Source organism: Anarrhichthys ocellatus, unplaced genomic scaffold (assembly GCF_004355925.1).
Source record: "Anarrhichthys ocellatus isolate YVR2014 unplaced genomic scaffold, GSC_Weel_1.0 scaffold7, whole genome shotgun sequence".
In the NCBI taxonomy this organism is placed as follows: Eukaryota; Metazoa; Chordata; class Actinopteri; order Perciformes; family Anarhichadidae; genus Anarrhichthys; species Anarrhichthys ocellatus.
This window is the reverse complement of record NW_022280037.1, coordinates 5,550,325-5,563,165: the sequence shown is the minus strand read 5'-3', so window position 1 is coordinate 5,563,165 and position 12,841 is coordinate 5,550,325. Positions and strand designations below refer to the sequence as shown.

Here is a 12,841-nt window from a genome sequence, read left to right as displayed (position 1 = left end):
CTCTCTCTCTCTCTCTCTCTCTCTCTCTCTCTCTCTCTCTCTCTCTCGAGCCCCCCTGTCCTCTTCGTGTGTTTTTTTCCTCCAACACCTCCTTTCTCACTAAGACGATAGGAAGAATCCTGTTGACCAATTTATATGTCTATGGAAGTGGTTACAGTATGTGTGTGCATGTGTAGGGCTACATTTGGGCACACATGTAGGCTTGTTCACCATTATACATTCCTCAGTGATTGTATGTGAGGAGATGTGAGTTAAAGTGCGAGTTGGTAACATAGAGGCAAAAAATACTTACAGTTGGCAGGTGAAGGAGCTTTCTTTGGGTTGTCAACCCTGTTCTTTTAAGTCCAAACAGAACCCAGCTCCCTGCTGCTTGAAAGAATCAACCAGGCTTCCCTGTGAATATTAAACAGAACCAGACTTCAGACACCGTCAACGGTGCTTAAATCGTAGATGAATTCAATCGGGCCATTTTGTTGAATATGTATCCAGAAAGCCTTGTTAACTATGTGGGCGAGAAACAAAATGCTCTAATTTTCTCCTGATGTGGAGATCAACACGGTAATAAGTTATTAATCACAAATGATGCTGACGGAAAGAGCATAAAAGTGACAAAATACTCCTTTTAGATTGGTGGCTTTGAACATTGCAGCAGTTGTACTGTTTTATGGCGGTACTGTGTTTATCATTAATTCACAGTAATTGTGTGTCTCCTTCCTCTATCCAATTATTCAGTAGTAGATGTTTTCACGGCCATTTGTTTTACCATCTGTTCACAGTAATACAGTGGCTCATCCTCTACTGTACCACATATCACATTACACGGTATGGTAACAAGTTGAAACCCGCCATCCCTTCATATGTTTGACTTGCTCATGTTGTGCTCATGATGATGCTGTTGTTTGTCAGTTCCCTGGCCACATTTAGGACCCCCCCCCCCCCACAAAACACATTACTAAAGGCCCAAGAGTTCTTCACCTCATCTTCGTACAGGAAATAGCTCTGAGTGGTGTTCACAAGCATCATCTGGTGCAGGATCAGAGCTTTCGGCACTAGAATTCCTTCGTCATTTTGTCTTTTCCTAACTGGAGTTCAGTGCAATGTGTCAGTAAAAAACACAATGAAGTCTACATGTTTTGTAGCTGTATGATTGCCTCTTATCTAGCTGTTAACCACATACATTTTCTATATTTTCTTTTGTCTTATCACTGATTAATCTACCGTGCTTTTTTAAATTTATTATTTACATCAAACTACTTAAGGCTATTGACGTAGATTCAAGCTCAATAATGTGTTTAATTATTGACACTCCACCCCGTCCAGCAGCCACAGACAAAAAGGAGTTTGTTTACAAAGGAAAACAGTGTGACGTTTCCATATAAGCGATTCCCCACATGCATCAAGAGCAACCTCTCACTGTCAGGAAGTAACCCTGGACTGAAAGTTCACGCTGGCTGGCCATATTTGTGGCAGGGCAGCTGTGGCTTTCTGTGGCCCTTTCGTCTGTGGGACCACTCTAAATAAATAAATGGCTTGACAGCAACATTGATCTCTCGTGGAGTTGAACAGGAGAGGCAAAGGGAGAGGGCAGTGAGGGATGGAGGGGTATAGAGAGGGAGAGAATGAGTGTGCACAAGAATGAGACGGTGACTGCCAGCCGATGAGGTAATTGTGATTAATCACTTTTCTCAGAGGGCAGCGTGTTCAATGCACAAAACAAAAGGAGTGAGATGGCAGGAGCAGCGGAGGTGCAGGAAGACGGCCAGTTGAAGGTGGACCTGCCTATTGATCAGGTAAAACACAACCACATACAGCACTGCAAGCTGATGAGGTCTTTAGTATGCAACCTTTGAACAGTTTGGTCCTATTTAGGACTGGAATCAATCCTTACTTCCTAGTACGAACATCACCGTAGATAAACATAGGCCACCTGGTCACGTGCCGAGTCCATTTAAGTTAAATATGTACTCCTAATTGTACTCGTACTTTTAGAACCTGTTGACAGTGGAGACAAACAGAAGGTTAAGAGTTGAACATCACAGCAAGCTTAGTTCGGTTGGATGGAAAAGTGTCTGCTGCTACAGCATCCTCTCCTCATTTTCCTTCCTATTGTGTTTTCTTCTGTATTTTGAAAATTGAGAATACACTTCTAGCACAGTATAACATCATTTTCTGTTCAAAACAAGACTCACAAATTCTCAGCAGAACAAGTTGCATAAATATATAAATATTTAGCAAAATCAATACAGCAGTACAGTACAGTGTAAGCCAAGGGGGATCTTGTTTTCTCCCTCTCTGCAGGTTGAGGCCAAGATAGTTGACGAGGAGTATGTGGATGGGAGTTGTTCTGCGAATCCCTGCAAGGCCTCCCTCCATGTTTCAAACGGCTTGTTTCTGCAGAGGTCTTTGTCTGCAGGTTCCAGGAAACATGTAAGTACCCTTATTATGAGTTTCATGTAGGTACTATTTCCCGTTTAGGTCATTTTTAACTTTATTATTATGTCCAATTTTTTCATTTGCATTTGGATTAGGTCACATAAAGACGGTCTAACCAGCAATTATGGTGATCAGCATTCCCATAATTGTAAAAGCAACACGTAGACCTGCTTCCAGCAACTATACTTTCGTCTAATTTGAGTCTAACCTGATTTTCTGTCTCCATGGTTCTCTCTGTGTATTGTGGACTCTGCATTTAGCAGCGCAGCCTTTCTACCGGGCAAAGAGACACAGGCACAGGTCACAATGCTGGTACCGGAGACACAAGATTAAAGACACCTGAGCCCCAGGTACAACTTTATGTAGTGTTGTAGAGTTCATAGAGCTTAGCTGTGGTCACAAATACTCCGTGTATCACAGCACGAAGCTTAGAAATGACATAGAAGTGTGCATTTGTGATTAGAGTAGAGCCCCATAACAGTATGTGGTTGTATTTGATGTATTTGACTCTGGTGATTGTGTACGTTCCCAGTGATGAAGTAGGGCTGAGCTGTGCATACAGATGTTTTTGCATGGATCCGTGGTTCCTCGAAATTACAGTCATTTAAATACACTTATTTTGCTCTAACAATCCTCGAGGGACAGCAGTATGAAGCAGCATAACTGTGATGAATGCACACAATAGTTGGCTGTTATTACTATTCCAAGCAATTTCATTCGGCTTTGAAATGGGAAGATATTGAGTCTTATTTAAGCAATCAATAACCTTGAACATTTTGTTTTAATGAAAACTATAATTTCAAGCAGTGGCAATTACACCATAGGGGAATGTTTTGGTGTGGTGATGGTTTTGCTGCCGTATGCACTTTTGCAATAGAGATATTCTTATCAGAGTAATTATTGACTTCTGGGGGCCAGTTATGACCCTGGCTAAAGACCTCATCAATAGCTTAATTCATTACTTATCACTTTTAGTCATAGAGCAGTGTTGCTGATTCAGATATGGCTATGGATTGCAGGGAAGCCCATTGAATAATACAAAAAAAAAAAAAAAAAATCCCTGCTACAAACTCAGCTACTTTTTGCAATAATCATCTTGCCAAGCACGATTTGATTTGTTAGCTAACAAAGACTGACATAAGGAAAGGTGGGATTGTTGTTGCAAGCTCTCCAGTTTAAAACCTCATGCCAGAACACATCTTAAGGAGGTCTTAAACTACTTTTTAAAAACTTTTTTTAAAGTAAAGAGACTGTTTTTTTATTAGAACACCTTCTACTTTCCTAAAATTTGTCTTGGCGGCAATTTTGTTTTTTGTTCATTCTTGTTTCCAGTATATTCATACAGGTTGTCATCGGACCAGAAATAATGATACTGCAGGTGAGACTTACCAAACTTAAAGTCTAACCATCATTGATGCATACTTTCCTGTTTTCCCTTTGAGGCCAAACAGACTGTTGCTGTCTCGTCGTCGGCAGCCTCATCATTTAGAGGGCTGTGAATAATAATGAGGGATAACTGCACCGCTATGACTCATACTTTGAGCTGTGTTCGGACAGATTTCCTCCCACTCCGGTGCTCAAATGTGCTTGCGAAATGCCCGTGTACTCCATATATATGTGCATATATATAGTAGATATTGATGACCAAATTCAATTACATGATTACATTTTCAGCCCAAGCTTTAAATGATTTATTGCATTGAATTTAAATAGTGAATACATTTGCAGACAGTACACCGGTGAGGCAGTTGTGTGTGTGTGTGTGTGTGTGCGTGATATTGACCTGTGTGGTCCAGGCCAAATAAAGAATAACGAGATTCAGCATCTCTGCCAAGTGGAGATGTCCGCTGGGAGTGAAGGCAGGCTATCTCGGTGGAAGAGACCGAAGGATGGCGGACTGGAGCCCGATGCACATTTATCAAAGCTTTTCTTATAATCACTTGACTGACTTTTGTTGGGCTTTCTGAAGGTTGGGTTTTCCTTTAGAGTGCACTCTGTTAAGGAGTTGATTGATTTCATGAGGGGGGGACTCAGTCTATGTTGTAGATGTCATACACTTTAAGGAAATATGGACAAGGGTAGATTTGCACTCACTGGTGCGGTATTGTGTTTACAACTATCATTTGTTTTGATTTAACAATATTGGCTGATTTATCAACCAGTGAGCTAAGCATTTTTTCTTAATTAATATTGTTAGAAATGTCAATAGGACTAGGGATGTTTGATCAATCGTCTTCCTTTTCTTAAGAATTTTGTGATTAAAAAATCGAATCATTATTGAGCGCCGCATTGATCCATTCCTTTCCTTTTCCAATGCAAGTCCATTTCATTTGTCTTTCAGCTGTTTTTCTGTGCTCCTATTCCCTGAAGCTTAGGTTAGCCATTTCAAAGGCCTTATTCTCCGCATGCAAGGTCAACTATAATCAACTCTAGGCAATGTCACCGCCTTACGTTTCCAGAGAGCCAGGCGGAGGAAGACGACTCCTCTGGGCTTTTAAGGACCTACTGCATTACACCATTCAATTACTGTTCATTAGACAGTGTACAGCCATTAATCAGACTGAGATGTTCTGCTAGTCCTCAGTGGGGACAATGAACTGGGGAAATTTATTCTGGTTTCCTGTCTGGGCCACTGTTTAGTGGTAAGAAGAGAGATGACACTTTGGAATGCACTGACGCTTTCAGTGCAGAGACATCCTAAAACTTAGCTGCTTCTCCACTTTCTGTATCTGTTTTCAAGTGAAGTTCTCCGCTTCATGCAGCTTTGTCTTTGAGCTTTATGAAACATAGGCCTTGTCAGAGATTTACTGCATATGCGGGAGAGTATTACGAATCTGATATATCACCAAAAGGGGAGAAAGCTGACAGATTTACCGATTAGAGCTGCATATGCATTGAATATGACTAGATGATGATATGAGAAACTGATTTATGTTTTCCAGGAGGCTAAAGAGAGGGAGGTGTCTCCCAGGCGCTGCAGTATACGGTCACGAGTGTCCCGGTTTTTCAAGGGTAGGTTCATCAAAGCATAAAGCCTGGTAGTAGCTCACTGGCAGCAGCGGCGGCGGCCCCCGCGTTCCCCTCCGCAGCACCTAATGCACCCATAAAGAGACCACTAATACACTCTGCATTACCAGTTCCTCCCTCACATTGCATGTCACCGGATCCGCAACCACCTCTCAACATCTGGGAGAGCTTTACGCCATGGTTTATGGAGACCATCTGGTTGAGTGGTTTTTTTTTTGCCTCCCCAATCTCGGATGACTTATTCTTGTATTAAAGGCACCTGCACATCAAGGTGTGCCATGCTGAGAGCCAGGGATTATTCACCGCTCTTTATATTTCCCATGTCGTTTGTAATTTGGAACCACTCAGACGGAATGAGATGTACCCTGTTACGATGAAAATCCTTATGAAAATCCATTTTACTTCCCCTCCATGACTTCTCACTCTAAGTAGAATTGCATGGTCTCACTTTTATTTGATTGATCTAGAGAAGAACACATCTGACAAAATACAAAATAAGCGCTATACACATTTGATTATGGGGGGGGAAAGATAACATAGTGCTAAAAAACAAACCAAAGCAATGATGTGAATTTGACATTCTCCTTTTTTTGAGGGTGTATGCCGTTCAGCTGGTTGAGACAATTTCATTGTAATTGCTTACAAAACATAGGCTTTGGTAGTCAGGCATCCTCAATTGTTCCCTGTGAAAAAATTCCGAAGGTGGCTAAATGGAACGGGATGTGAATCCCTGCACGTGGTTATCACTGTCTGCCCTTCAATCCGAGGTTTGCCCTGACAGTGTGACACCAGGAAAATCACTGCATCCTGCACTAACAACATACTCCCTACCTCACTCACGTGTAATCCATGCTATCATAAAAGTACACATACATGCACAGTTACCTAACAGACAGCACCTTCCAGCAAATGCTTTTCATCATACACATGTGCCTGCTTTTTACACATGTATTCTCTTTCAATTATCCTCATATTGCTAACACTAGAGGTTGAGATGCATCCTGATACAATGATCTCGTACTGGCTTTAATTTCCCTGCAGAATATCAATGGACACTGCAGGGGGCATTTGAAATATATCACAGCACATTATGGCTTTGCAGACTCCAGACCCGCATACTCGTTGTTGATGTTTATGAATGATTCGGCATCATTCATGCCTCACATTCCCGAGCTGTCACACTATATCTGCAGATGGCACAGATGCAAAGCTTAGCAGGAGACTCGTCGGAGCCGTAGTAGAGGGAAGTGGGATGTGAAAGGAAATGCAAGTGATCTCTAACATAATCAAACCTGCCTGCCACCTGCTTTGCATCAAAATGTCAATATCTGGGCCAGTTTTTATCCTTTTGAAAGGAATTTGTCAGCTGAGTGAAAATAGGAGGCCTTTTTATAAAAGCAAATCTACCATCAAAGTACTTCTCCGACCTCCTTCATATACTTTATCCGAGGTATTCCATCTTGACTACCATGTGTAAAAGCGAGAGATATACCACTGGGTTCAGTTTGGCTGAGATTCTCCTTCAGAAGTTATTGACACCATGTACAATGGCCTTGTAATTTACGAGAACTGTTAGGGCCTCTGACAGAAGTTGTAAAGCATCTTGACTGATTGGGTAGATATGAGATGTGTGTAGTCATGGCATATTGTCGCCTGTACGTGCGCAAGACATTCAGAGATTTGCATGGCTTGCTCTGTCACAGATAAATTACTCCACACAGTCAAATTAAGTTGTTGTAAATCACCTTGCGGACCCAAGACTAGTCCTGAATGACGACCTTTACGCCTATTTGACTTTAAGTCTTATTTATGTTAATCACATCTGTATTATACCGACAGTAAAATTGTGTCATATCCCAAAAGGTCATTGTTTTGCAGTTCAGCATATGACAGGGACAAAAAAAAAAAATACACACTGGTTTTGTGTGAGAAGGCTTGAGGGGATAGTTTGACTCTTGAATTATTTTTAATTTATTGATGTATATATATATATATATATATATATATATATAATGTTCTTTTTATCTTGCCTTTTTTGCAGGAAAATGAAATTCAAGCAAAAGGTATGTACAATGCAAATAACATAATTTAATATCTGATTCAACTTGTAATCTCAATACATAAAAGACAATGCAGAATGGTGGAGCTCCATATACAGTAGGGCACAACAGCGTTCATCAACCATATGGGGATACAGCTTGTTCCATGTTATTGTGTTGTTGTTACATGTAGCAACAACTTTGTGAGCGTTACAGATGCTTGGTGCGGATATTAAGTGCTTATGAAATCTGTCCACAAAGAGCTTTGTAATATTTGCGACACTAAAGTTATCAAATGTTCTATGGATGTTAGTCCACTACAATACATTTTATGATACAGAATACATTTTGATCCTCTGCTAAGTTCAGCCATCCTTGTAGAGCAAATGGTATCCTTGGGGGATGGCTTCGCTGAGGGAGAATGAGAGCCTTTGTGAACTACAGTAAAGTCGAAGAAAATGTATGCTCTTCTTCTCATTCATCATATACATGTCATGAAAGGCCTTCAAAAGACACCAGCTCCCAACAGTAATACGTTTCTTCTCCTTTTTTTCACATTTACATGGTGAAAAATAATAGGTTCCAAAGGCCATGTGTTGAAAATCAGCTATTGTGATGTGAGAGAGGCGTCTGTGTGTGATCTCCGCTGCATTCGACACGACAGGCTCTGTGAAGTGCACCACTGCCCAGTTACGCATTAGCTTTGATTGCCAGTTTGTTCTGTGCTTAGCCCGTATAGCTTTGAACCGCATCTCAAGATGAAAGCCAACCTTGTCCACAGTGTGTCCACTGTAGACCGCTGCTGTTGCTTATTTGCTTCAGGCACCATCAAGGGCTTTGGGACAATTGTTTTTTCTATAGTTCTTCACCAAGCTGGGATGAGCATTATGTATAATTTATCATACAATACATCCCGAGACAGCACCCCATCTCGACTCAATTTTAATTTAATGCCTCGTCTTTCTTCCTGCATCTTGTGGTCAATGTATGAAACCACTAAGGTTTGTCTTTGTTGTGTCCAGCAGATAGACTTAGATATTAGTGGTTCTAATGGCGAGAGCATCGCCACTCAGTGCCTATCTCTCTCTCTCTCTCTCTCTCTCTCTCCCCCTTTCTCCCTCTCTCTCTTTCTCTTTCCTCTACGAGCCAGAGCCACAGAATACAGTGTCAGACTGCTGAGGACCAGACGTCCTCGTTCTCTTCTGTCTCCAGAAGCCAGCTGCTCATGTATAAGATGAAACGGTGTTATAAACCAAATAAAAATGTCTTGCCTCTTGACAGCCCCACCGTGAATATATGGCCTCTTATTTCAGTGAATATATTGCATAATTATGTGTGGTTATGAATATTACATGGAGCCTCACACTGAGTGCATGGTAAGATGCCTAATTGCGGAGTTTAATTATTAAGAAGCAAAGGTCCTGAGCGGGTTTTGTGAGAAGCACTTTTGATAAATTATTTTTTGCAGTTTTCTGATGAATTATTTTGGGGGTTTGTGTCTAATCAGCAGGCATAGTGAACGGCGTAACTGCTCTTGAGAGAGACTTATCTTCCCATAGAGAGGAATTACTATGCTGATTAAATCCACTGAAATCAACTAATAACTTAATGATATTGGAGTGGATCAAAAGAATGAGTCATCGCCTCTCATATTGGGGGCTATGAAGAACACAAGGGCACAATGAGGGCTGTTGCTGTTGACCTCGGGGCACAGCTTTAATATTTCTATGCAGCATGAGGGAGAGAAAGAGAGCGTGTGATGGTATGTACTACAGCAAACCAAAGCACCTCATATTAAACGCACTGTAGTGGTGCTTTACTTTAAACTTCATATGAAGCACTTCAATGAGAGAAGTCCAGAGAGGCCAACTAAACAAGGAATAATAAACTAGATCTCCCTCAAGAACTGCCGAAGACACAGCCACTTGTATAACTACAGTACGATTGCTACTGATGCTTCTTCCTCTTCAGCATGTACCATAACGGAGGGCGTCCGCACGGAAATATTCCTCCCTGGTTATGTATTCAGATCAAATGCACTTAGTATGCAGAAAAGTTTCAGGCTTGACCTCGGTTTTGTGTCGAAAGAAATGTGCAAATGAATAAACCTGCCCTCCCTGTACCTGACTTCAAATATAAAACTGGTGCACATGATGTATTCTTCCATAAAAGCTAACGACTGTACTGCATACAATAAGAATCACTGACCCACTTAATCGCAGTTCTGTGTCACGCTGTGACAGTGCGAAAGGTAGTTCGCCACAACTGTCGGATCAAACGCAGGGCAGTAGCTGGGCTCCCTCCCTGCAACACGCATATACGGGTCTAGCACTTATGAAATGCAGTTGAGCTGCTTCTTTTTGCGAGCCAGCACAGATATGTGAATAATAGATGGATATTGATGTGAGGATCACCTCGGTGTATCCAGTAGTTGTTTGGGTTTGAGGTGTCCTGTGGAGGGCAGGAGCCTGGCCATCTGTCAATAACACGTCAGTGGCCTCACACGGCGAGCACTCTGACCAGCTCAAACGCTTCAGTGAGCAGCCCAACAATTGTTGTCAACGTGACGTCAAATTAGCTCTTCTGCTCAGAAAGGAGGCTCGAGGCTTGAGTGTTTCAGGTCCGTTTTTTGGGGGGGGGGTCCACAAAGTTGTCTGGAAATAATGGGCACATACTAATTCTGTTCTCTTGCTGTGATATGATTGCAGTGATTATGTATTATAGTTGGCAGTTCACTTTATTCCACTCAAATTGATCGTCAATGTTAGGGCTGCTCCTTCTCTTTGATCGCTTTGGTTGTAGTCCACTAAGATTTCTTCAGTGGATTAGTCGTTCTTTATGCTTTTTTTCATGCTGAATGACTTATTTCCAAGAAACTAATGAGCACATCTCTGGAAAACAAAAATATTTAAAGTGGTGCTTCTTCATGATTCTTTGTGGATAAACTCTGTTGCTTGTACACTTTAATTGTGGACAGCCAAGTTGATATAAAGTGTATTCAGAACACATTTTCTTTTTAACCTTTATCCAGGTAAATGCACCACAAACACCTCTTTACAGCAAAATGTCTATACAAGCTATTGGGCAGGGCACTCACAGTCACAGCCTGAATAGGACAAAAGGGCCAATGAACTTTTGAATGTTGTGTGAGTGAAATGAAAATTGTCGAAGGTCATTTTATACGAAAATCTCCACATGCGCTGAGACCTGTATGGAATCTTATTGCAGGCAAGATGGACAGGTGGTGTTATAAAAAGACCTTTTCCCCACTGACATCATCCACAGCCTCCCCACCCCCCGGTCTCACCGATACAGCACTCTTCCCCCCCCGCGCTCTCTCTCTCTCTCTCTCTCCCGCTCCCTGCCTCCACATTACCTTATCACACAGAGATTTTAGCTGTGCTCTCAGCCATTAGCTTCAGACAGTGACCAGCTTGCCAGGGAGCGGGAGAGAGAGAGAGAGAGAGAGCGCGGGGGGGGGAAGAGTGCTGTATCGGTGAGACCATATATACTGATTATACAGTGATGAGGAAATGGTCTAAAAATAAAAACAAATGGCGAATGCCACATGATATCACTGCACCCAGATTGCTGACTGCAGTGTTTGTGGTCATATCCAGATGGTTATGAAGCGGCCATGACGGTGGGAGCTGAGACTTACTGCTGTCCTCTCAACTGACCTTCCTTATGTCATGCTTGATTAAATATGAGAGTAGCAATCTGTTTTTGCAAATACATAATGAGTTATTAACAAACGTGTGAATATTAAATTAAAACCATTATTCCCATAAGGTTCTTGCTGTGCTTCTATCAGTAGTGGTTCGCAAAACGAAGTTTTAAAAGTGCATTTGTCTCATTCACTCAGTAAAGTCTCAGCTTTTCACTAGTGTTTTGTATTGTAGATGTTAATGTCCACTCCATGCCTGCTAATGATCGTAACATCATGAGAATTACATGTTTATGTAATTCTTTCTGCCTTCACTGTCTGCAGATGGTGCCGACAGTCTAGTTAGCTATTACTGTTACACCAACCTCTCCCTTCTGTCTAGTGTCACCTTGTCTTCACTCATTTGCTCCTTTTGCAGCTCCTGTCCACCACCAGCACTGTGCACGCACGCATACGTGTACACATTTTTTTTTTCTCTGTTTCTTTCCTACCGCTTCCTTTCCTGTCCCCCCACCTCTTACTTCTTCTCTCCTTCTCTTTCTCGCTCCATCCCCTCGTTTTCCCAGACTGGCTTGTCCTTAGTAAGATGGATGTGAGCATTCCCAGGGCAGATGTCCCTGTTGTTACTCGGTGTACCCGGCTCACACATTAACACCCGGCCGGGTTGTCTGGCCTGACGGGCCATTGCCTGGGGAAAGAAATCTTCTTCCACTCCGTGCAGAAACATGTGTGTTGTGGAGCTAACCGCATGGGTGCTCACACCTTTTTTTTTTTTGTATGGTAGTACACTCCAGCAGACCAGCAGAGTGCCAAATACACAGATGGGTTCTTTCTTTAAGGATCACACATTTTGTTGTGGGAACGCTTCAATTTACATAGTGAGTCATTTCTTTTGTTGACATTTTCTCATGAATACGTGATATTTTCAATGTCTTTATTTTCAAAGTAGCAGCTTTAAAAAAGATCTCTAAAGATTTTTAGACTTCATTTTCTGGCCACACTTGCCAGGTATTTACTTTCGGGTGGTCTTCACACAGTGGTAAATATATCAGTTTTTGCTGCAGAGAAATAAAGACACGTGCATATTTACTCATAATCTGGTACCTGACATCATTTTGACTTGAGTGAGTTTTGAGTATGAATAAGATTATCAAAATGTGAAAATGATGTATTCACTTACTTATAAATACTTAACTTGTAAATTCTTACTAACCTACCCTTTACCCTTTAGATTTAGGCCGATGCTAATGTAGCCCAGTTCCAACTGCCTTTTACTGCTGCTTACCCTGACAACAACCATAACCTTCCATGGTGAAAAATAGTGCACATCAAATAGGAAGTAGTGTCCCATATAATGAACCTGTTATTTTAATTTCACACAAGGATTCAGTAGAGTACCTAAACATCAACTGATCTCTACTATTGTTTCGTCTGCTGTTTAGCTGACTTGAGAGCTGTGTATGTACATCTTTTGATCCCAGTACATGTACATGTATAGTTAATTATCAGCACATCTTCCTTGGCTACCTTTTTTTTTAATAACAGGAAGTTTGGAAGTATTTTGATTGCTTTTTTTTAATTTTCTCAACAAAGTCCAGTGTTGTTGCATGCATGTTTTGCATGTGTATAATCTTTTTTTTTTTTTTTTTTACTTCCTACCACATAACTACCTCTG

The 12,841-nt window shown here is 41.4% G+C and overlaps 1 protein-coding gene across 1 annotated transcript in view; it reads left to right on the top strand.

The window, feature by feature from the left end:
- The window catches only part of dcdc2c (doublecortin domain containing 2C), a 31,428-nt gene that overhangs the window by 5,811 nt on the left and 12,776 nt on the right, over nt 1–12,841 (top strand). Inside the window, exons 8-10 of the mRNA XM_031847843.1 lie at nt 1,690–1,790; nt 2,299–2,427; nt 5,376–5,445. Coding sequence (XP_031703703.1) covers nt 1,690–1,790; nt 2,299–2,427; nt 5,376–5,445 — 300 coding nt within the window. The remainder of the gene's footprint in view (nt 1–1,689; nt 1,791–2,298; nt 2,428–5,375; nt 5,446–12,841) is intronic.